At 41.1% G+C, this 26,686-nt stretch overlaps 1 protein-coding gene across 3 annotated transcripts in view; it reads right to left on the reverse strand.

Annotated features, from left to right (window-relative positions):
- LOC147327522 (protein sidekick-1-like) overlaps positions 1–26,686 on the reverse strand; it is a 287,609-nt gene that overhangs the window by 155,739 nt on the left and 105,184 nt on the right. For all 3 annotated transcript variants that reach the window (XM_086295202.1, XM_086295201.1, XM_086295203.1), the window contains 2 exons: positions 24,593–24,699; positions 24,089–24,236 (listed from right to left, as the gene is read on the reverse strand). In XM_086295202.1, coding sequence (XP_086151328.1) covers positions 24,089–24,236; positions 24,593–24,699 — 255 coding nt within the window. The remainder of the gene's footprint in view (positions 1–24,088; positions 24,237–24,592; positions 24,700–26,686) is intronic.

Here is a 26,686-nt window from a genome sequence, read left to right on the forward strand (position 1 = left end):
AAGTAAGCGACCCAAGTTAAGGACAGATGAGGGGAATCTCTAATTCACCTGACACAGACACCGAGGCTGCTATCTCAGCAAACAACGCATACGTCTGACTGCTGGCTGGGATCTGCAAATAATGGCACTATTGACTCAAAATATCTCTTATTCTACATCAAGATAGGAGAGAAAATGCATTTTATTAGAAACATAACATTTTACCTCGTGGCACATGTGCAAGTCTGCTTCTAGCCTCCAGACTTGGAAAGCACATCAATGGTTTTAAACACAGCGACAACAAATTGCTTTTGGCAGAATAAGCGATGAATATTCATAGTTCGACAGCAGGCCCTAAAGTGCTGTCTTCATAATGCAATTCTTTCTGACTGCACCTTGACAATGAATAATATCACCAGAAAATGCAATGCAATTAAAGCAACCCCTTGCTCCCCATCTCCCATTGCCACACGTGTCACTCCCCCACCCCCATGCAGTACAATGATAACATTAAAAATTAACCAAGCCATCTTGTTTCTTTACTGCAACATTTATGGGTAATAGTGTACTAGTGGAACCAATTTGCCTATGGACTTTTTTTTAACCATCAGCCAGTCTTTTTGTACCATATGAGTAAACACTGGTCCTAAATTGGGCGCATAAAGAGAAGCTGACATCAGTTATAAAGTGGCGACAGACTAATTGTCATTAAGTCTGTGGTTAGAAAATCCTTCCGCCAATTATTTACACAGCTGATTGCAAATGTGGACAGATGATTAGCTGCAGCAGGCACATGTATGCTTTATGTAAATAAAAATAATCAGGGGATGCATTTTTCCACCATGCTCAAACACACAGAGCAAGAGCAAAGGCAGTTTTTATGTTATTTTTCTTGGCCACTAAAAGAAAATCATTAAAAAAATCTGCAAATGTTTGGTACCTGGCACCAAATAGCACTAAAAGACATGTTTGAACTGTGTTGGTACGCTGATTAGACACCTCAGCACAATTATGATACTTTTTGTACAAAACTGTGCTTATAAAAAAAACAACAACCTTGCTTTGACATCTTCCTATCATGCAGTTTTCATCATCATCATCATCATCATCATCATCATCGTTTATTTATATAGCACTTTAAAAACACACAAGGGTGACCAAAGTGCTGAACAATAGAAACATAATAGATACCATAAGAATAATAAATACGATAAAATAATAAACATAGCGAAAACAATAAAATACAAGTAAATACAAGTCAGTCAACCACTGAGTCAAAAGCCAGTGAATAAAAATGCGTTTTCAATCTGGACTTAAAAATCAGCACTGATGTCGATTGCCTAATGTGAAGAGGAAGATTATTCCAAAGCTTAGGGGCCACGATAGAGATCGCTCGGTCTCCTCTCAGTTTCAGCCGTGATTTGGGGACTGAGAGCAACAGCTGCTCAGCTGACCGGAGCGAACAAGTGGGGACATAGGGCTTCAGCAAATCAGACAGATACGCAGGTGCCAGACCATTTAAAGATTTAAAAACCAATAAAAGAACTGTAAAATGAATCCTAAATTCAATTGGAAGCCAGTGCAGGGAGGCCAGGACCGGAGTAATGTGCTCAAATTTCCTTTTACCAGATAAAAACCGTGCCGCAGCATTCTGTACTAGAGATGGCACGATACCACTTTTTTATGTCCGATACCGATACCGATATCATAAATTTGGATATCTGCCGATACCGATATGAATCCGATATAGTGTTTTTTAATCAACAAAACTGTTTTTTAAATATCTTGCTGCATTTTGTATAAGTTCATACTCAAGTTTAAAACAACAACTACACTAAAGCTATTCTGTTATACCTGTATGCAAAAAAAAATTTCATAGTTCAGCAATACTGATCAATCTAATAAACTTAAACCTACACCATCCTCCCTATTCTGGTATTTTAAAGAGTACTTAGCATAAATATTAAGCAACCTAACTAATAGGGTTCCAACTCCCAGCAACAACAAAAATAAATAAATAAAAAATAGGGAACCACCCCTCACGCTCCACCTCATGATGCTTAATCGACGTAATCAACCTTAATTTGATGCAGTGTGAAAAAAAAAAAAGCACAGAAATCAATTATTTTTCAAGAAATATTAAATAGATTCAACATCTTTCTTCAACAAAATTGCAGACTGCACAGATAGTACCTTCCCAAAGGAAAAAGTACTATAGCTTACTAGGGTATATATATTAGACTTAATAGTTACTATATACAGTAATTGACTTCTATTCATTTTACATCAAATTAAAACTTTGGGTGTCAGATAATTATTTATCAAAAGCTAGACATTTTAAATGAGAATAAGAAAGAAAAGTATGTCTTTGTGCCCCCTTTTCCCTGTTAATGCCCTATCGGCCCCCCTGGCTAAACTTTGCTAGATCCGCCCCTGCACAGTTACCAGCGTCAGCTACGTAGAAAAAGATCCTCGAGTAGAAATTAATATTAAATACATTCTAACAATAGCTGATCAAGCTTAAACGTGCTGCTGTTGTTCAGCCGCTGGTTTCCTCTTTCTGGTGCAAAGTGGGCCAAAAGCAAACTAGAGACACAGACTCGCGACAGAAAAGCCGATCAGCTGATCATTAAGCAGTTTCATGATTGAAGTAGCAGCAGGAGAGGCAGTCGCTCCATATATCGCTTGTTAAGCTTAACGCAGGAATGCTTTACAAACATTCAGAGATGGACTTACACACTTGCTTTACTTCTCTCGGGATAACTTTGTCGGAGATGAAATGCCGGGTTGCTAGCGAAGCTCCACATGCTATCCAGACCACCAACAGGTCCCGCATGCCACAGCCGCTCTATCACGTGGTGCATACTGCTCCGACGTGCTAACGTTCTGAGGTGAGTTACGGCGTGTAGCAAGTTTTGTGAGGTGCTTTCGTGATATTTAATGGATCGGATTACATTTTTTATTTTTCTCCGATATCCGATCCAGTAATTTAGGTCAGTATCGGACCGATACCGATACGTAATATCGGATCGGTCCATCTCTATTCTGTACTAGTTGCAGGCGTGTCAGAGTGCCCAGTCCAACCCCTATTAAAAGGGAGTTGCAATAATCCAAGCGTGAGGTTATAAAAGCGTGGATAACAGTCTCCAAGTCACGCCTTGAAAGAAAAAGTTTAACCTTCGACAGACGCCTGAGTTGATAGAATGACGATTTCACCACCCCATTCACGTGACCATCAAAGGTAAGTGCAGAGTCGATTTTTAACCCAAGATTGGTAATCGAGCTCTTCAGGTGAGGGGTCAGAGCAGCAAGGTCAACATCAGGGATGTCAGAGGAACGATTCGGGCCAAACAGAATTGCTTTCGTTTTACGTTCATTAAAATTTAAAAGGTTTTGAGCCATCCATGACTTAACATCACTAAGGCAATCAAGCAGGAGTCTAATTGGGGAAGTATCAGAATGACTGAAAGGAAAATAAAGCTGGCAATCATCAGCATATAGATGAAATGAAACTTTATGTTTACGAAAGATCGCACCCAGTGGCAGGAGATACAATGCAAACAGTAATGGCCCAAGAATAGATCCCTGTGGTACACCCCATGGCAGAGGGGCCACAGAGGACGATGACGAGCCCAACTTAACACAGAAGCTCCTGTTTGAGAGATTTGATTTTATCCACAGGAGTGCCAAGCCAGAAATGCCCACACAAAGCTGTAATCCAGAGATCAGCAGGTCGTGATCCACTGTGTCAAATGCAGCAGTCATATCTAGTAGTATAAGCACTACATGTTTACCACAGTCTGTCGCTACCAGGATATCGTTCATAACCTTTATGAGAGCTGTCTCTGTGCTATGAAACGGCTTAAAGCCGGACTGAAAAACTTCAAACATTTGAGAGTTGTTTAGATAATCCATCAGCTGAGTGTGAGCAACCTTTTCCAAGATCTTACTCAGAAAAGGAAGTTTAGAGATGGGTCTAAAGTTTGACATTACTGAAATATCTGAGCCTGGCTTCTTAAGTAAGGGGTGAATAACTGCATGCTTAAACCCGCTTGGTACTTGACCTGACAAGAGGCTGGTATTAATTAGGTTCAGAATATGTGGTCCAACAGTAGGAAACACTTTTTTTAGGAAACGGGGATGAGCGACATCATTCGGAGAACCACATAGGTTAGCAGTTAACACAAGCTTCTCTAGTTCAGGTAGAACAATTGGTTGGAAAGCAAAAAGCAAATTTAAACAGGGAACATGCACAGCCGGGCCAACAGAAGATAAAGTGGAGGGTCTCAAACTGGCAACCTTATCCACAAGGAAATTAAGAAACTTATTACACATAACCTCAGAAGATTGCAAAAGAACATGATCCTCTGAATTCAGTACAGAATTAATGGTATTATACAGAACATGAGGGTTATGTGAATTAACAGCAATAGGTTGTGAAAAATAGGAGTTTTTGGCGGTCTGTATTGCCCTCTGATAAGCTTTCATGAAAGAGACACACACAGATCTCTCCAAAACAACACTTGGACAGTTATGTGTGTGAACATAGGCTGTATCTGACAGTGGAGCATTTGAAAACCCAACTCACACAAAGAGAGAATGGATGCTAAACGGTCTTTAACCTGACAGCAAACTAAGTCCAGGTGATGTCTGATTGTGTCTATTTGAGAACAGAGCAGGTAATAGCTGAGCATGGATCGTGTCGTTTGGACAATGACCCATTTTTCTGTCATTTTGATTGCACCACCAATCAATGATCAGTATGTGACTGAAAAGCAGACTTTTAGCTTTAATTCAAGAGGTTTAAGAAAACTGTGGCATTAACTGTTTAAGAATTACAGCTATTTTTATACACAGTACCCCATTTTCAAAGTAACTGGAAAATCGAACATAAGGACTGTTTTTGATATTTGGAAGAAAATCCTTTGTAGTCAACGACTGCCTGAAGTCTAGAAACCCTGGACATCCTCAAATGCTATGTTTCCTCCCTCGAGATCCTCTACCAGTCTTTACTGTAGCTGCCTTCAGGTGCTGCTTGCTCGTGGGTCTTTCTTTATTCAGTTTGGTATTTAATAACTGAAAACTATGCTCTGTTGGGTTGAGATCATGTGACTATATTAGCCACTAAAGAAAATCCAATTTCTTCACCTTGAGAAACTCATGAGTTGCTTTTGCAGTACACTTTGGATCATTATTCATTTGAACTGTGTGTGAATATGAGCAGAGAATATAGCCCTATACGCTTCAAAATTCATCCCCCTCCTTCTATCCGCACTCACATCACTGGTGACTAGGGATGGGTATTGAAACCCCTGTTTCAATTCCTTGGAATTGTTTGCCATTTTTGCAAACGATTCCCTTATCGATTCCAGTCGCCCCGAATGACGTCACCACGTTGCGGAGCGTCATTTATCTGGCAGGAAACACGGCGCCTAAGCGGCTCAAACCCTCAAAGGTTTGGTTATACTTTACGAGAACGGATGACAACAGGGCAACTTGCAATACTTGCAAAGTAGATATTTCATTTAAGGGAGGAAACACGACGAATATGCAAAAGCATTTGCTCACAAAACACGTGATGACCTTAAATGAATGTCATGTTTTTAATTCCGCTCCGGACTCGTGAATCTCAACCCAGCAGCAGCAGCAGTAACGTTTGCACGTCCTCTCCCGTTAATGCGGCAGGTAAATAATCAACTAACAGTGCATATTATGTTAGCGCGATCTGCCTTATTACAAAACCTGCCATTACTGTGCATTTAGGTGACCATGATGAGAGAGACAGAGTCTGGCTCAGATGCTGGCAGTTCTCGCTGCAGTCTACCGGTAGCATCTCCTTTCAGGCCAGGATAGACGAATGTCACCGAGCAGTTACTAAGTTTGTGGTAAAAGGTTTGCACCCATTTACCACAGCAGATACCCCAATTTTCGGTAAGTGAATGTGTTTAATTGTAGGCAGGGACATTACTGGATATTCTCGTGTAATGTATAGTTTTTCATATTTATATCCTGTTCATATCCTGTACATAGCTTGTACTCACTACAGCCTGTACATACTTATAGTTATAGAATATTCACAACATACTTCATACCGTGTACATTATAACATACCATAATAGACCCATTTCTGTAATATACTCACATATCTATATTATTGCTAATATATATTGTAATATATCTATATCACTAAAGCACTTCTGGATGGATGCAAACTGCATTTCGTTGCCCTGTACCTGTGCATGTGCAATGACAATAAAGTTGAATTCTATTCTATTCTATTCTAATTGCTACAGAATAATTTATGTTATACTTTGTTATTGCGACAGAAGAATATTTATTTTATTATTTTACATTTACAATTTTTTTTCCCCGGGGACCCTGTGACATCCCATTGAAGAGCCGTAGGCTGGATCTCTTAAGATCTCAGTGTTGGGTTTGTAAGGCCATGTTACTCCTAAATTTCTATCTTGTTCAAGGAGAAGATGTAAAACAAAGTTCTAAGCTATGCGACCTTAGTGTTCTCCTTTTTTAGAAATAAGAATTGATAAGAGAATCGATAACGAATCGAATCATTAAACAGAATCGAAAATGGAATCGGAATCGTGAAAATCTTATCAATACACATCCCTACTGGTGACCCAGTTCCACCGGCAGCGATACATACACGTATCGTAAAACACTGCCACCACCATGTTTGAGAGATAACGTGATATGCTTTAGATTATTAGCTGTTTCACTCTTTCTCCATAATTCTTTCTAATTATTATAGTGGTAAAGGCTAGTCTTGGTTTCATCTGTCAAGACATTTTCCAGAATTGCGCAGGCTCTTTTGGCTTTCCTGTTCTTGAGCGTAACCAGTGGTTCACACCTTATTGTAAAACCTTTGTAGTCATAAAGGCATCTCTTGATGGTAGATCTACGATTCCCTTTTAATGTTCTTGGCTGGATATTGTGAAATTGTTTGTCTTAACAGTGGACATAATTATGTAATCATCCACTTCAGCTGTCCTCTGCTTCCTCCTTTATAAAATGCACCATATCGTTGATCTGGCCACTCCAAAAGTTTTTAGTCTTCTCCTGATAGGTTTATTTTGTTTAATTCCTTTTCCTCCCTTACTTCCATTAACATCTCTTCAGACCTCATATTGACAGTTCCAACGAAAAGCTATCTAATGCAAAACTTTTACCTGCTTGATATGTCATGAAATAATGAGGGAACAGACCTCCGTGGCCCTGAAAAGCTTGTCAGTCAATTGACAAATTACTTTTGAGCCTCTGAAAAATGGGGACTGTGTATAAAAATAGCTTTAATTTGGTGGTAACACTTAATGCATTACTTTACCATACTACCAAGGCAGTTCCCTCATTTAAACCACACAGAGTATTTCCAGAAGTAAGAACATTTCTAAATTGCACTATTCCCTGCTGTGTGTGCTACATGTGAGAAAAGAACAACTTCAGACAATGTCCCGCCTCTATTCTCCTGCCATTGCCTGGAATACATGTAAAGTCAGTCAGCAAAAAAAACACCCAGCACGCCCCTGCGGGCGGTTTATCCTTCAAGCTCGGGTCCTCTACCAGAGGCCTGGGAGCTTGAGGGTCCTGCGCAGTATCTTAGCTGTTCCCAGGACTGCGCTCTTCTGGACAGAGATCTCCGATGTTATTCCCGGGATCTGCTGGAGCCACTCGCCTAGCTTGGGAGTCACCGCACCTAGTGCTCCGATTACCACGGGGACCACCGTTACCTTCACCCTCCACATCCTCTCGAGCTCTTCTCTGAGCCCTTGGTATTTCTCCAGCTTCTCGTGTTCCTTCTTCCTGATATTGCTGTCATTCGGAACCGCTACATCGATCACTACGGCCGTCTTCTTCTGTTTGTCTACCACCACTATGTCCGGTTGGTTAGCCACCACCATTTTGTCCGTCTGTATCTGGAAGTCCCACAGGATCTTAGCTCGGTCATTCTCCACCACCCTTGGGGGCATCTCCCATTTTGACCTCGGGACTTCCAGGTTATACTCGGCACAGATGTTCCTGTACACTATGCCGGCCACTTGGTTATGGCGTTCCATGTATGCCTTGCCTGCTAGCATCTTGCACCCTGCTGTTATGTGCTGGATTGTCTCTGGGGCATCTTTACACAGCCTGCACCTGGGGTCTTGCCTGGTGTGATAGACCCCAGCCTCTATGGATCTTGTGCTCAGAGCTTGTTCTTGTGCTGCCATGATTAATGCCTTTGTGCTGTCTTTCAGTCCAGCTTTGTCCAGCCACTGGTAGGATTTCTGGATATCAGCCACCTCCTCTATCTGCCGGTGGTACATACCGTGCAGGGGCCTGTCCTTCCATGATGGTTCCTCGTCTCCCTCCTCTTTCTTGGGTTTCTGCTGCCTGAGGTATTCACTGAGCACTCGGTCAGTTGGGGCCATCTTCCCAATGTATTCTGAGATGTTCGTTGTCTCATCCTGGACTGTGGTGCTGACACTCACCAGTCCCCGGCCCCCTTCCTTCCACTTAGCGTACAGCCTCAGGGTGCTGGACTTGGGGTGAAACCCTCCATGCATGGTAAGGAGCTTTCTTGTCTTTATGTCAGTGGCTTCTATCTCCTCCTTTGGCCAGCCTATTACCCCAGCAGGGTACCTGATCACGGGCAGGGCGTACGTGTTGATGGCCCGGATCTTGTTCTTACCATTCAGCTGACTCCTCAGGACTTGCCTGACCCTCTGCAGGTACTTGGTGGTTGCAGCTTTTCTAGCGGCCTCTTCATGGTTCCCATTCGCCTGCGGGATCCCCAGGTACTTGTAACTGTCCTCTATGTCTGCAATGTTGCCTTCTGGTAGTTCAATCCCCTCAGTTCTGATAATGATCTCACTGAGGGGGTTCAGGCCTATGCAGAACAGCAGTGGGGACAGAGCATCTCCTTGGTAGATCCCGCACTTGATGGTGACTTGTGCTATGGGCTTGGAGTTGGCCTCTAGTGTTGTACGCCACATCCCCATTGAGTTCCCGATGAAGGCTCTTAGGGTCCCATTGATCTTGTACAATTCTAGGCATTCCAGTATCCAGCTGTGGGGCATTGAGTCATAGGCCTTCTTGTAATCAATCCAGGCAGTGCACAGGTTGGTCAGTCTGGTCTTGCAGTCTCAGCTGATTGTTCTGTCTACCAGTAGCTGGTGTTTTGCGCCTCTGGTATTCTTGCCAATTCCTTTCTGTGTCCCGCTCATGTATTGTCCCATGTGCCTGTTCATCTTAGCCGATATGATGCCTGACAGGAGCTTCCATGTAGTACTGAGGCAGGTTATTGGTCGGTAGTTGGAGGGGACCGGTCCCTTCTTGGGGTCCTTGGGGATCAGGACCGTCCGGCCTTCAGTTAGCCATTCCGGGTGTCTCTCGTTAACTAGCAGCTGGTTCATTTGTGCTGCCAGACGCTCGTGGAGTGCAGTCAGCTTCTTCGGCCAGTAGGCGTGAACCATGTCGGGCCCTGGTGCTGTCCAACTCTTCATACTGGAGACCCTTTCTTGGATATCTGCCACTGTGATGGTTACTGGACCCTGTTCAGGGAGGTCGCTGTGGTCTGCCCTCAGATCCTCTAGCCACTGAGCATTGCCGTTATGGGTTGCATCCTTCTCCCATATGCTCTTCCAGTATTGCTCCGTCTCCAGCCTTGGTGGATATATATATATATATATATATATATAATGATAAAAATGATAATCACGATTATTTTCACTGAAATTGAGATCTCGATTATTTGACGATATTTATTTAACCCTTTAAGACCTACTATAGAACCAAGTCCGCCAGAGCTTATATTATATTTTTACATGTTGTAGTGCCATTTGTGGGAGCATTTCAATTTGCTATGCAACTGTTATAGCCCATATTTTAATAATATGTATGCATTAAGTCCATAGTAACTACATTAATTGCAAAAAAGTGCAATAAACTACAAAAAAAATTGAAAATCATTTTTGTTTTTTTTTTACATATATTTCTACTTGGAGAAATTTAAGAGGTTTATCCTTCAAAACTTTAAATACAAAAAAGTTCCAAAAAATAGTTTACAACAACAGGAAATTTATTTTGGGTGTCTTCATAGTTTTATTTTGGAGATACACCAATTTTTATATACTGCAGGAAAAACAAAAAAAACAATCCTATGATGCAAATTTGCAAAGAAAACAGCATGTGCATCAAAATAAACTATTTCCAGCAGTGCAATTCGAGTTCTAAGCATCCCAGCAACTATTCAGAAAAGTCAAACATGACCAGTATAGGTTTTTAAGGCCTACAAGTAAAAAAACTACAATTTCCGCGAAAATGACGTCACTTCCGGTTTTGGGCAGGAAATTGCGGACATGCGACAGTTCGCGCTGACGTCTGTTTAACTGTGGGAAGTGTTACGAACAGCTGATCGGATCGGCAAAGCGTGTTTCTGGAATATTATGTTTTTGTTCCTGCAAGAGCTTTTTATGCAATTTTTGCAAAGCTTTATGTGGAAGGAAACCGTGACCGAGGACAAGCTGATGGCATCAGATGTAAGTACAACTCCTCCGGGTTATTGCGCTAGCTTACACGGTTCCGGTTCTACGGGGATTTAAAAATAGTTACACAAAACGGAGCATGCTGCTCTGACCGGCTTTAAAGGGTTAACAATGACTTTAAAAAATAATATAAAATAGTGTGCAACACCACTGAAGTTGTTTTTAACCTCTCTTTTCAACCAACAGCAGTCACTCTCCTCTCCAAATAACTTCTGCTTAGCTTTCCGAGCTTCCCTCGGGTCCTCTTAATCAGCGGTCTCCAACCTTTTTTGCGCCACGGACGGTTTATGCGCGACAATATTTTCACGGACCGGCCTTTAAGGTGTCGCGGATAAATGAGGGAGGGGCTAATAATCGGCTCAGTCATTTTTAATGATCGTTGAAAGCCCAGATCGTAATCGTGATTAAAATTCGATTAATTGAGCAGCCCTATATATATATATATATATATATATATATATATATATATATATATATATATATATATATATATATATATATATATATAGATATTTTAGGTGACTCAAGAAGACTTCTGCTTATATCATCTACATGATACATGAGTGTCATTTGGTGACCTGAAGTTCTTAAGAAACGCCAGCACAGAAGCTTTGTTTTATGACTGAGTCACCGATCAGCTGCAGTTGATGATTCGAGAGAGAGCCTGGGTGCAATCTGCAAGAATAGCACAGCCACTTCATTTTTGGTATTCACATATCTTGACATGACAACTGAATTTGTTGGAATTCTTTATAGTAAATATTGAATTTTGTTCAAAAGCATTTTAACCACATTGAAATCATCTGAAATGACACAGCTGTCCTCAGGAGGAGTCCTGAGTACAAAACCAAACAAATTATGAGTCACAATGTTTTCTTTTTAATAAAGAAATATTTACATTTTTCTGTGTTGGCACTTATATATAATTATACATAGAAATATCTTACAATCTTATTTCTGTATATGCATATTCGCAGGATTTTATCCCAGGGGCATATCCATTAAAAAATCAGCGTCTACCATGCTTGTCTACTTGCAAATTTATACCTAGCCCTCATCAGTACAGCTCCACACAAAGTGATCTGTTACCTCTGCCTGTCTCTAAATCAAACCCCAATCTCCCTCAACACATTAAAAATCAGGCCTGAACTGACCTATAATCACATACAGGCTCAGACCTGCTGCTGAGGTATGAAGACGGAAGCTGAGGCCGCACAGTAGTCATGGTGCAAACAACGGCAAGAGGTAATAAAGAAATAATAAAAATAAATGGAAACACGGAGATGGAGCAGATTGCAGAGGCGGAAGCAGCCTTCATGTTTATGGATTATGTTCAGGCGTGTTTCCCTCTGCTCAGACCAACAACGTAACACTCGCATCTCTATGAAACCTTGCACACCTGGCACAGCAAGGACACCCTCATTAATTACTTAAACCTCCAGATATTACACAAGGATTTAATGATAAGTGACCCTGTGTTTTTCACTATACTAACAGAAGGGTGTTGCTAATAAAGTAGCTACTAGCAGTCATTTTAAAACAACCTCAGTTCTTCAGCGAGTCCACACAATGCTGGAAACAACTCTCTGAGATTCTGCTCCATTTTTATGCGACTGCGTCTCATAGTTTCTGCACTTTCACGCTGTTAATCTCCTGTTATACGTGTGTATCACAACCCAAAGATTTGCCACTCATACCTGGTAACTGAAGAGAAGACCACTGAACTCATTGCATATTCATGAAACCAGGCTGAGATGACCTCTGTTATGACATTTATGCTAGAAGAAGTCATTCTGGAAAATGTAACTGCATAACCATTTGCTGTAAATGGTCAATTCATTGCTTCAGACATTGTTGGACGCGGTAGGCCCATTAGCTCTGCAGGTAAATAATCACTTGTAAGCCAAGCAAACATCTGGGGCTGAAAAATGATGCCAACAGAGAAGTGCCAAAAAGTTTCCTCTAACGGTCACTTGAAGTTGGCTCCAAAAGTTAGTTATTTCCCATAGAGTCCCACGTTACAAAGCATGTTTACAGCTCGATACAAAAAGGAGTTTTTGCTTCTATTGTTAGTCTTCCCATTTTTATAACTCATCTGGTAAGGTGTTAAATTAGGACCACAGCTGCTTTGATTAACAGGTGTGCTTCCATTTATGGATACACCTTGCCAGCCTTGCTAGTCCTAGCTGATGACTCGACCCTCTTGTTGAAATTGAGCACAAATTAAGCGGGCTGAGCTGGTTGGATTCTGGTTATATTCCTGTAAAACAGGAAGCTGAGCTCAGTGTAAATGTCAATTTCTGTTGATTTACAGAGTTAATTACTGTATTATTAGAAACATATTAAACGTAACTGCCAACTGACTATCTCATTTTGCAGCAACAAAATAAATGAAGTGAGATAACTTAAAAGTTTAACTTGGCAAAAAATGTTTTGATCATTATTGGGATAACATATTGTGAGGTGTCTGGTGAGTCCCATCTCTTATGGCCCAGTCCACATGTTTTAAACAGTATATGTTTTAGGCATTGACTCTCTAAACAATCTAAAAATACCTTGTTACTGAAATATTACCAATCCAAAATGACCTCTGCTGGAATCTATAAAGAATAAAATCTACCCATGAATTCCCTTTAAAGATTTTTAGCCTCATAAGAGAAGGAGCTGATATTTTATCTGTGAAGTGGGATCAACAAACACCAATAGAAGCGGGAGGCAGAGTGAAACAGACTGAAAATGAGAAACAAAACAAAGACAGAATAACAGGGAAAAAATATATGTTGTACTGAAGAGAGTGGTAAAATACTGAAGTGGAAATGGAAGAGTTTACAGTAGAGAATTTTCATTTTGTTATTTGCCGCCACATTAGAGGACCAAAGGAGCAATTCAATTATGGAAGTGGAAGGAAAGACGAAAGGGAAAAAGAAGAGAGCAGGAGGAAAAGGAGGAGAGAGCTAAATTGGAAAATATCAAGTTCAGGCAGGCATCAAAGAAAGAGGCCCTATTGTTTTATGATCTGTCTTTTATCTTCTTCTCTAACATTAATCAGCGTAGAGATTTTCACATTTTCCTATCATGCAGTGGTTTATCTTTTAACCAATGTCATTAACTGCCATTAGTGACAGCACAACTATTAACTTTAACACAACCTCTTGTCTTTGTTTCCTTATGTACAGTTTATATTTCCTATTGTACCATTTCAGAAGTCAATGAACTGTAATGACTGCAATTACTCTTGACAAGCCTTATTTGAGCTGTCAATTAACAGAGCAGGGTTATTGTAATTCCTGAAAGAGGACAGCAGCATGGCTCCCAAAAGGAAAACAAGACCAAATGCCTTTTATCGACCTAATCATTTCTGGGAAGTTGCCTCACTAATACATAACATTATCACACATGAATCAAATGTAGGCAGAAATTACACAGCAAATGAAGACATACATGAAGCCCTCATGTCAGGCGAGGCAGACTGGTGAGCTTAGATACTATAACCATGCGAAATACTACAGCAGCTCTTTTTCTGTTGCTAAATTTGCTTTAAATGTCTGATTAGATTTTGTGTATATTTTGGATTAATTTGCACAGTGCAGAGATTATGCAGTGAATTCCCCTCAGTGTCTCTGCACACACACACACACACACACACACACACACACACACACACACACACACACACACACACACACACACACACACACACACACACAGTAGTATTCTAGCATAATCAGATTTCTGGAACACGTGGGCTACTTCTGTGCACATGTGAACAGTATTTGGGGGCTCTCACCGTGACACGACCAACTCTGTCATCATGAGAGTTTTTAGGTTGAGCCAAATTGTGAATTCTGTGTGAGATGGTGCCCCACCCTGCAATCGTGTGAGTTCGTAATGTCGCCAGGATCAAGGTGTGAGTGGGTTTTGAATCGCCAGGAAAGGGATCTATAGGTGGCCTTTAAACCACCACCTCTGTTCAAAGGTTGTCATCCCATGTGCACAAAGACGACATCCTTTACTCCGTTCTTGAAGCATCTAGCGGTTCAAAATGTGAACAGTGGGATCCTCGAAAGAGTGTCCTTCCTCTTTTAAGCTACGCCTCATCCTGATGAGCTGGCACTACTATGCTGCACCATGTGTCTAGGAAGAATACTCCTGTGAGATTTCCTTACACATCAGAGAACCAACTTCACCCCTGATTTCCATCCTGTTAAATCTTTGCTTCATTACCACATACTTCAAATAGAACAAGGGTTTATCCAGGCAAAAGCATACATGTACCATGGCTTCCCCAGGTTCCCACATAGCAACAAACATCCACAGAGTATAAGTGAAAAGTAAAGCTCTAAGCTCTTTCAGAGGGATAGTACTTTTCCAGTGCATCAGGTATGTGGATGACACCTCAACATCAAAACCCAAGATGTAGAACATCTATTCACAGAAAAATCAACTTCATTGAGGATGACACCAGGATAACAGAAGAACAGGTATGCCTTGACTGTGCAGCTATCATTGAAGAGGACGGTATTCTATACACTGACACCAAAGCTCTTGTGACCCTAACAACTCACATGATGACAGGATGGATCAATGATTCTCAGGACCACCTCCAAAGGGACAACACCACTGGGGTTTAAGTACCTGCAACTCTCCATCAGCAGTTAAAATAAAGTAACCTCTTGGATGAGAGGTCAACTCATTTAAGGCTACCATGGATGGATGACTGGATGACTGAAGTTACACGAACATTACACACTGCTCAAAAAAAAAAATTAAGGAACATTTTTAAATCATAGTATAGCACGACATCAATAAAACCTCTGGGATATTGATGTGGTCAGTTAATTAACAGAGGGGGTTATTTTTCCTCCTCGTCTTTTCTGACTGCATTTGGTTGTGGTCAGTGTCACTACTGGTAGCACGAGGCGATACCTGGACTCTACAGAGGTTGCTCAGGTAGTCCAGCCCCTTTAGGATAGCACATCAATACGTGCCATTGGCAGAATGTTTACTGTCTCTCCCAGCACAGGCTCAACAGCGTGGTAGAAGTTCAGGAGACAGGCAATTTCTCTAGGACAGCTGGACAGGGCTGTAGAACAGGGGTGTCAAACTCAGATACACAGTGGGCCAAAATTCAAAACTGGAACAAAGTCGCGGGCTAACGTTAATATTTATTGAAATATATTTATTGCTCCAGATATAAGAATGAATCTTTTCTTATGGACTCAAACACGTTTTGCTGAAAAGCTGAATATGGAACAAGCAAAGCTTAATACTAAACAATATATATATTAGCGGAAGCAAATGGATGGATGGATGGATGGATGGATTGGATTTATATAGCGCTTTTCAAGGCACCCAAAGCGCTTTACAATGCCACCGGCGACCTTCCGGTTACAGATATGCTTCCTGAGCCACAGTCGCCCCCAACATATCCAGCATGATTTTTTCTCCATTGAGACACGATGTGTTCTCAGAGTGTTCCTTTTTTTTCTTTCTTTCTTTGAGCAGTGTATAAGGTTTCAGAAAGTCTAATAAACCCACTCTAAATTTGGGAGATGAATAAAGTTTCTCAGTGCTCCATATAAACATTAAAATAAGAAAGTACAAGAACTTGGATAAGACTCACAACTGTACTTGCTCTGTAAGAAAGTTTATGTAATAAAAAATTAAATGAAAGCTTTAACAAAGACTGACAAAAAGAGGATTGTAGAATACAGTATATGCGTAAATGCAGAAAAAATTTGGCACATGGCTCGTCGTAGTGCTGCCACATGTCTTTAAATCCTACATGTCTGGGATGTCTTTGTAATCCCAAAAGTAACTAAATCATATCATTGAGAAGAAAGTCACATACAGTATCTAAGCTTCTGGTGGCTCCAGAGATTAAGTTCCAGACACAATGGATTGAGTTGAGCTTAAACTCTTTACTCCATATTCATTTCCTGCAAGCTTTTTTTTTTATTCATGTCTTCTTCTTCTTCTTCTCCTCAGCCACTTTGATGCTTCCTTTTGCACGCCGTGAGAAATGCACTCATTAACAACTGCGGCGCTACTGTCGTGGATGGAAGACCTTTCAAATGGCCGGTTGCATTTTTCAACATGTGGTGGGATCTAAGGCTACGTGTCTTTTAAGTCTCCCTCCAAATGATGCTCTTTTCCTCTTGATCTTGCTGTTTGCCTCATCCATACACATGAATATGTGTGCACGCTCTCACACACAAACACACACAACATCTGCTTGCAAAGTTCAGACACCGAGAAAGTTCCTTCTGTTCAGACCTCTGCTGATTATGTGTGCGTACGTGTGTGCGTGCGTGCGACGGAGAGCGGTGAAATAATGAATCGTTCCTTCTGTTAGAGTAGTGTTTGACAAATTAAAATGAATGAATTTTCAGAAACGCACACACTCACACATACCCCACCACGGCGTATGGCAGCTTAGGCCAGGTATAAGGAGAAATAGTTCCCATAAGGCCCAGTTCTGACACTGATGGCTTGTGACATCACTGCTCTCCACACCGCTCAACTCCCCAGCAACAAGAAGCTGAAATATTCACTGTCCTTCCTGGCATGCTTCTGCATAGATCACTGCCTTTATTTGATCAATCCGGGCTTCATGTGTCCCTGATGGAAAAAGAAAGGCGAATTCTAATTCTCCTCGTCCAGCCCGTCCTCTTGAAGCTGCCGGCTATCAGAATCATTTCACGTCCATCTGCCACAGGCCACAGAGCTAATTAAAAACAGCAGCTCTCTCCTCTCGACCTGGGCAGCAGGTCACAGCTCAAATATATATCAGTGTCTGCGGCGCTGAGGTGGGAGCACTGTCCCCAAGTTGTTTTTTAACTGCTGCTGGACAGCTGAGAGAGAAAAAAAAGTCTGAAGTTTAGAGCCCGTTTAAAAATAGGAGGATGAGGGCAGGAAAAACATTTTGCAAGGAGAGGGAGAGGGGTGGGACATCAGAGAGATGGCAGAGCAGCATGGAGTGGAGATGGGGAGGACAGGGAGTGGGGGCTCCATTAGATTAGAGCAGAGTGTGTGGGAAGTGACAGCTTGTAAGTTCTTTGCTGGCCAGTATTTTGAGGCTAGGGAGTTTGGGAATGTTCATAGACAGGATGTGTGTGTGTGTGTGTGTGTGTGTGTGTGTGTGTGTGTGTGTGTGTGTGTGTGTGTGTTGGATATGCAGAGTGGTGTGTGTGTGTGTGTGTGTGTGTGTGTGTGTGTGTGTGTGTGTGTGTGTGTGTGTGTGTGTGTGTGTGTGTTTGTTTGTTTGTGTGTGTTGGATATGCAGAGTGGGGTTAGGGGCAGGCACATGGACATAAATTGAGAGCAGGGGAGAGGTAGAGAGACAGACAGTGAGATGGGGCTGGGGACTCTGGGAGTGATGCATATCGGATCAATAAACTTCATAAACGAAATCATCAACTCGGTCACCACGAAGACAGCCAACCGCCAGGCACCATCTGGCCCCGTCTCACCGGACCGCAGGATCAGCCAGCGTAACCTCACACACACACACCGTTACACACGTAGGGCTGTGCAAATATTCACTGCACTCACTCTGACACACATGAGCGCACACAGAGACGCTTGTGCCAGGTAGACGCAACTGAGATTGGTCTGAAGAGACAGATTTTCAGTGTGCGTGTGTGTGTGTGTGTGTGCGTGTGTGTGTGTGTGAGTGTGTGTGTGTGTGTGTTCGTGCACGCACCACAGCCGTTAAGCAGTTTATTCAGAAACAGAGGTTTATGAGTTCTGTATAACACTATATCCTGTAGCATGATAATGACCATAAAAGAGGCAAAGAGTGAGAGAAGGGCAGCCAACTGAGGGAACAAAGCAATATGAAGAATAATTTAGAGGCAGAAAAGTAGGAGGACAGACATGGAACAGGGAGGTGAGAGGGGGAAAGAGTGTCTTGTAGAGACAGGAGGGGAGCTGTGAAGAAAGGTGCAAATTAGTCTTTTCTATGAGGGTTCAAAGGAAGTGTTATGCATGAATCTTCATCTCAGTATGTGAATGTGGGCTGCAAGCAAATCAGAATATTTCAATTCACAATGCAGAGCTGAATGTTTTTATCCAGATTATATTAATACCTGATAATGGCGTGGAGAGATCCACTTTTCCTAGTCACATTATAGGCGACTCTGTTTTGGAAGAGCAGGAACACCAGAAACCCATGAAATGATTCGAATGAAAACGTTGCAATTTTATTTAAAATATTTCTGTTTACAAAATATTTCACCATGCTCAGACTTTGCAAAGGGGCAGAACTAGCTGTCATTTTTATGTTGTTTCCATGGATACAGATACTGGTGCGAAAACCTTGAATTTGAGACTCTTCGCTCCCAAGGTTCACACCAATCAGATCTTCTCCGCCCAAACAAAGTGCCAACACAACTGCTCCCAAGGGTGTACCCACCTCTTAATAGGAATAAACAAATACATCTTATCAGTGAACAGGGAGAAGAGTCTCTATAATTTGTGTTTTTACTACTTGTACTGCATAGATATCACAGAGAACTGTGCTTTATAATGGTGAAAGATATCCGGTTCAAGTCCAGCAGGAGACAAACCCAACCACAGGGATTCACAAGCTGGTGTACTCCTAGTGCCAGACCCAGGCCAGGAAAAATGCGAGGGTTGAATCAGGAAGGGCATCTGGCCTAAAATCGGTGCCAAATCAAACATGTGGATCCATCCGTTGTGGTGACCTCTTGGGAAATAAGGGAGCGGCCTACTGTGCTTCTGTAAGGTTCAGAGGAGTGTGGATTTGTTGCTTTGTGGATATAGGTTTTTGCTAAAGATCTATTAAGCAACCAGGACAGAAATATAAGTGATAATTTATGTTCAGTGGTATCATTACATGGCTGTAATACGAGAGCGCTGGCCCGCCTATTCTAAGTTGACCGCTATGGTCTGTGCACTGGAGAGTTTTTCTATAACAGTTAAGATTACCTACTGCTAGAATAAAGTACCAGGAAAGTGTTCAGACTTTATTTCATTTTACGTGTTCAGCTGAAATCAGTCCACTTATGTCCATTATTCAAGGTTGAGCTAAATCATTCATCACTGAATATAAATGAGGTTATGATTTAATATGATGTTTCGCTCCCAGGGTGCCTCCCTCCTCATCCTGTGTGTGTCGAGGCGCACAAACGTAGCCCCGCTGTTCTGTCTCAGCCAGCACACAATTAACAATTAGCGTCATAGCAGGTGGACAGTGCTACATGAAACGAGCACAGCATTACATTGTACCAAATCCCTGACCCATTGCTGCTGCTGGCTCAAACAACTTTTCTAGCTAAAACCCTGCAATCATCACAAGAAACCACATGTTTTTCGCTCAATTTACAAAAAAACACAATCACAAAAACATGTCTAAGTGACACAATGAGTGTATTTTATCTAGATTATGTGTTTCTATTTTAGAGCTGCTACATGTGTAAATAAATGAAAACATGTTACTCTGTCTCACTTCCACGGCTTGTCTTTTGTCCTGTCTCCCTCCCCTCATCCCCAAACAGTCATGGCAGATGGCTGGCCCTCTCTAAGCTTGGTTGTTGCTAATTCTTTCCTGTTTAAAATGAGCTTTTCCTTCCCACTGTCTCCAAGTGTTTGCTTATACAGTGGTGCCTGATTGTATTAGTATAGAGCTTTTTACACTAATATATAAATATAGAGCAACTTGAGGTGACTGTTGTTGTGATTTGGCGCTACATTAATAACATTTAATTGAATTGAACTGATCATGATTTAAGAAAAACCTTTGTTTCATAGCCATGTATCTGTTAAAACAGACTGCTGGCCAAAGTCAGGCAGCTAGCTAGCACCAGGAATGTCCTGGGCATTGGTTACAGTGTATTTTGGCTAGCTCAGCTGCCAATAAATGCTCTAAGCCTGTTATCATCTGTTAACTTAGCAAAAAGACTGATTGTCTCTCTTTTTTTATTTTACTATTCTGATCCACCGCTATACTAGAGGAGTCAAAAACTGCATCAGATGAAAAAAAAAGAAAAAAAAAGATGAATCTCTAGAGTTTCTACTGGTTTCTCTGTTTCTCATATCTAACTCTCTCGAGGACTGGAGAGACTGCTGTCAGCATCCAAGACAGATAACTGAGATAGAAACTATTCATACCAAATTATTAGAGGCAACACACCTCATTCCATCTTTATAAGATTGGAATATGGTCTAAATAAAATGCCTCCTACATTGAGTGCCAAGCTTTTGCCATTTGAAAAAGCACAGCGGCTTGTTATTAACAGAATGCCACTTACATTGTATTTCATATAAATGCCTTAATTTCTTATTACTTTAGTGAAGGCAGTCTGGAATTCAGTGCAAACTGTGTCTGCAATAAATAGCTGAGGAAACTCATGAATTTTATGGGTTTTCCTGGTAATAAAATGTCTTGACTGTGCATTTTAGGACAGAAAGTTTTATCAGTTTTTCCCCCCTCAACTTAATCAAGATAAATGGCAAAGAGTAATGGAGCCACTGGAGCTACTTCAGCGACATATACCATTTCCAATACTGGCCACTGTAATCTCTGTGTTGACTGCTCAGCTGAGTATACCTGCCAAACTTGGAACTGTATTTCAAACACTGCAGCCCATTTGGATATAATGGAACAGAAAAGTAATAAAAGACAAAACAAGGATAACCCCCCCCCCACACACACACACACATACACACACACACAAAATGCAATCACGAGTCATTACAATAATTACAAAGTGAATAAAAAATTGTTCCTGTGATCCAAGAAACTGGAAATATATTGTATCACCTGAAGCAGGTACGGTTAAAACCATGACAACCATATTTTCGGAATCAATTATCACCACATATATATATAAACCACCTGAAGCTTCTTCATTTTTGATATACTGTAAGTGCACCACAAATGTGCTGTATAAAGTGAAATACAATGTGCTATAAAAAGAGCTGTTTTAACATCATCTGTAACCATGTACCGTTTACACTGGTAAACAGTTTACATCATCATCATCATCATCCCCACTGTAGAGATCATTCTGGATGATGTGACCTCCAACTCTAACCATAGTCAGGTGTCCACACATTCCTTCTGGCTTTGACCATTTTGACATCTGCAGGCTCTGTATTGGCCTCAGGCTTGTGGATATGATAAAATCGGGCAGCCGATTGTTCACTGTCACATCACATTGTTTAAATGCTCTGCTAACCTACTGCTGCAACTGTTACATCAGTGCTTACTCTACGATCCAAGCACCCACCTCAGCTTCACCTTAGGCTTTTACTATTAATTATATATTTCCCTCTATTGGTGTACTGTAGGCTATGGAGCTTCCAGAATATATCCAGGCATTAATATAGTACTTAACCTTTGTGTCAGGAGCAGTTCTGACAAAAAGGTTGATACTTTAAAGCTTTTCATTGCTGTCAGGGTTGATTTACAGTAGATGGATATTAGAATCCAAATTTAAATGTATACTCCGCATATGCTAGCAGGCTTTTAAAGTCACCATGGAGTCACATGTCAGATCTTATAAACCAGCTCTTTTCAGGGTTAATGTGAGGATACATCCTCCACAGCAGGTCTGTGGGACTAGAATTGGACTCATTAATGTCCCAACGAGCACTTGAGATGTTACTAAAGGTCATGAAGCTGGTATGTAGAGAAAGAGGTGCCTGGGGTCGTTGTGTGCTTTTGTTTCAAAGTTAGTTCAGAAATTGATGAAAAACATAATAGTGGCAGTAGCAACATAAGGAGAAGTGATAAAAGCTCTGTCCAATTTTAAGATCAACACCTATACAGATATTTGGTGATTTAACAATCAAATATTCTGATATCTGATAACAGCCAATGTTGTTTTCTTTCAGACACACAAACCAAATAATCGAATTTGCCTTATATTTGATATCTACAGTTATTTATTTGCTTGTTATTAACTTATTTCCTCTCTGCCAGACTCTGCTTGTATCATCTTGTTGTTATGTTTGTGTGTTGTCAACAGGGAAGTTGCAGAGTACCCTCTGTTGGACAAATTATCCAGTATCAACACTCATAACATGAATGTTATGAGCTAATATCAGCTGAACATATCAGCCTGCTGATAAATTGGTCAGGCTCTAATAAAGCTGAGAAAATCTCTACCGCTGATTCCCTATTGCTAATTTTAAAGGTTAAATCCTCCTCGCACAGTAGCTAGTGTTTTTAAGATTGCAGATCGTTTTTCTTCACTGTTTACCGGCACGCCAATAAAACCTGCTTAAATGTGGTTGGTTGGTAGCGCTAAGATATAAGCAAACACAAAAGAAAAGTTTCAGGCACTAACAATCTTGTCCCCTGGCCACAGATGCTCCATATCTACTGCAGATGTATTTTTATTGAAATAATCACGGAATAATCTGTAACTATAACAAGGGCTCCTCTTTGTTTTTTTATTTTCGTGTACAGCAGCAGGGAGCACACTTCAGCAGGGATGCTTTGACTGAAAACACCTTCATGCAGATAGTGTCGTGTGCAGCAAAATAATTGCAGTCCACTATCATTAAGCCACTCTCAATAAAGCCCCATTAACTTAACAGGAGTACATTATCCTAGTTCGTCCAAATTAAAAGCAAATTCAAACTTGATGTGAACCAGAAACAAAAGCAACGCCCCCCCCCCCCCCCCCCCCCCCCCCCCCCCAAAGTAAAAAAAAAAAAAACCTGTTTATATAACCTGAATCCACATAGCATTCTGAAAAGCTCTTTGGAGGTGGTGTCTGTCGTTAAAGGGGTGAAAAAGTTGCTGTCTGACCGTTTACGTGTACAGCAAGGCCACTGACAATTTCATTCAATAACACACTGGGGAGCAGTTAGTGGTCTTAATGGGGAGTTAGTTATCTCAGAGTGCAAGCAGAGACTAATAAAATCACTGAAGGTCTCCATCTCAACAGCTATTGTCACAGAGGAGCTGATTCAAAAAGGTGCATATCCCAAATTAATTTAAAATGCTGCCTGAATCTATATCACACCACTCTGCAAACCAAAAGCACACTACCATCCCTGTGCTTAGCTTATGAGCATTTTTTCAAAAGAGTGACACTTACAGGATATCTGCAGCAACTAAGAAATAATATGCAAATTGTCAGCATTTCAAAAAGAGCTGGAGAATAACATCAAACAAAAAGACTGTGAAGCACAGCTTACACAACACAGGGACCCTCATATCTCTGCTGTACAATTAATATAAAAGAATATCTCCCATGCACCTAAAATTACTTAATAACCTTGTAGATTTGATTCACTGAAAAGCCCGCTTTATCTTCTCTTGATAATGTCCTGTGTCTCTTCTTATGAAAAGGGTCAGTTATCTAAATAGCTTATTATTCATAGCAATTGACATGCGAGGATTAAAAGAACTTTTGTGCTTCTGCAGAACACTAATTAATACACCACTGTGGGATAAGAACTGTAAAATTAAAATTTTATCTCAGGCGGTATTTTGTTAGACACACTTTGTGCTCGAGGCTGCAAAAGACACCATACAAACACAAGTGCGTGCTCAAGACACAAAGCAAAAGGGTAAAAGAAACACCTACATTCGGTTGTTGGGGATTATCTTGTGTCCATCTTTGTACCATGTGACCAATGGTTGAGGAAACGAAGCGAGGGGAGGAGGGTTGATGAGGGCTGCTCGGCCCTGAGTCACCGTCTTTCTCTGCTCTTCGGCCAAGAAGTTACCCAGAACTTGAGGAAAAGAGAGAAGGATGAAGAGTATGAAGATCAACACCAATGCATCACAATACATTTACTGCACAATCAGATATGCCGGTGTTGGTGTTGTCCCTACATCATCATAAAACTGTTGATGTAGAATCAGTATTGGAACTGACCAATCACGCTGTCTTCACAGTCAGTTAGCATTAGCCAAGATGCTATCTAATGCTTTTTTAAACCATCACTGTTTCAATATTTGTAAGATTGTAAGAATTGCGCAAAGCTGAAGCTTGTTAAGTTTTAATTGTGCACAAAACAACATCTTCAATTGTTTTACTCAGTTTACTTTAAACCAGCGTGTGTCCGTGTATGCTGTGTGTACTTACAGGCCACCTGCACCTCCGTTCTCCTGTGTATTACTGCTCCCATCCTGTTCCTCACCATACACTGATACAGTCCAGCATCAGTCCTCTTCAGGGACGGCATAGACAACCTAAAGATGGACACATGGAGAGGAAGACTATAAGGGTAGGTTTTTCTTCTCAAAGCTGTAAATAAAAATAAAACTGGGAGTGATGTCTGGAGACCAACAAGACAGAAGGGAACGAAGGTGGAGGTCTGGTTGTCCATATGCGTGCACTCTTGTGTAATTCCCTTTCATGTCCTTGATCTCAGAAAATGGATTGGGCCTAAGGTTGTAAAAGTTTCCAGATAACAGAAGGCAGAGAGAGCATATGCACAGTTTGTGTACATGTATGTGTGTCTGTTTGCATCTGTGTGCCGCGTATGAAAAGGTTTTTGATGTTTGCGAGGTCTTTTTTTTTCTGAGAAGGATTGTTAATGGGGTTTTAATGGACTGTGCTTCACTAATGGGAAGCTTGGCATAGGATCTAGGTTGGTACCATGCTGGACAAATACACACACACACACACACACACACACACACACACACACACACACACACACACACACACACACATTCCGCACAAACCGGATAGACATAGCAAAACCGGACATCGCTTTGGGGCTCATTACGAATACCAGGACAGCCAAGTATTTAACTCCCAGGCTGTCAGTGCATGCTGCCAACATACACAAACCCGCAGACACAAATACACACATGTACATCAAAGACTCACAAACCCAACTCCATTTGAATCAGGAACGACACATTACACAGCAGCTCTGATCCTAAAACAGATTTTGATATTGGACACTTTCTACCACCAATCTATCTCCCTCTCTCTCTGGTCAGCTACATTTTCAACAGCCGTGTGCAGCGGAAACACCATGTGTTTTAAGTTCCAACAAGTTGTTAGATTTCTGTCATCTACCACTATATTTAGATACAGATATATATATAGACAATGCAGTAATTTCCTAGTCAGTTTCTCTGACAAGCTTAGCGTTAAATGTGATTGACTGATTCAAGAAATAAAAATCGATTTTGTTTTGTGTAATACTGTGATGAGAGACTGCACAAAAGAAGAAGGTAAATGTAGGACGGTAGTCATTTTACATTAAATCTGAAGTTCGTCAGACCAGAAATTATTAATATTTATGTGTTTTCAACAGGTTTATATTATTCTAAAACTATACAGCACGTAACTGAGACAAGTATTGGCTTGAGGGAAAAAACACATGCATTGTGAGAAATAAGTTTGTCAGCCAAGCATGTTATACAGTTTTGAAGACAATGCAGTAGCCTTGTCATAAGTGTCCCTGAAAACAAAGCAAACGCTGCTGCCTTCTTTTTTTTTGAGAGTCTAACTTGTCTTAGTGATGTTTTTATTCCAACTCACAATGTGCAAAAAGTGGCAGGCTACTGCCGTTGAACTGACAATGATAAAAGAAGCCGGAGCTGAAGCTTCCATTAATGTAAATCATTGTCACTTACTGTGCATCTGAATTCTCCACTGACCAGCGCTTTAAACTAAGATAAAGGATGAAGAAAAATAAAATATTCCAAAGAGGATTTTACTATGTGGAAGCCCAAAGCATGTTTCTGAGTTTATGTAAAACTAAGTGGATCTGTGAGACCCGTATTAACTGTAAACATGACCAAAAATCACAGCAAAGCACTGCTATCGAGCACTGCTTGGTCCCGCTCCTGTAGCAGCAGCATGCACAAAGCTGCAGGCCGTCCAATTTGCTGAAAATGGTTTATATATCAATGGCAGAAAGGTGCTATTGCTATATAGCACATCAGGATCTAGTGAGGTTCAATATCTCATCCCACACTATATGTCTTCATTTAACTGAGAATAAAATATGTAAATGAGCATATATAAAGTTGCAAAGGTAGAACACTAAAATCAGGCTTAGCAGATGGCCACATCCTGACACACACACACACACACGCACACACACTCATATTCACTGCAGCTTGCCAATTCAGCATAGCCTCACCAAACTAAAGTAGCCAGAACGCTGAGAGCAGTCCAGAGCCACACTGTACCTCCTGGCTCGAACAACGACTG

The sequence above is a fragment of the Aulonocara sp. 'chitande type north' Nkhata Bay genome, linkage group LG6 (assembly GCF_057382095.1).
Source record: "Aulonocara sp. 'chitande type north' Nkhata Bay isolate Kocher_YH1m ecotype deep benthic linkage group LG6, A_spYH_male_GT1.1, whole genome shotgun sequence".
Lineage (NCBI taxonomy): Eukaryota > Metazoa > Chordata > Actinopteri > Cichliformes > Cichlidae > Aulonocara > Aulonocara sp. 'chitande type north' Nkhata Bay.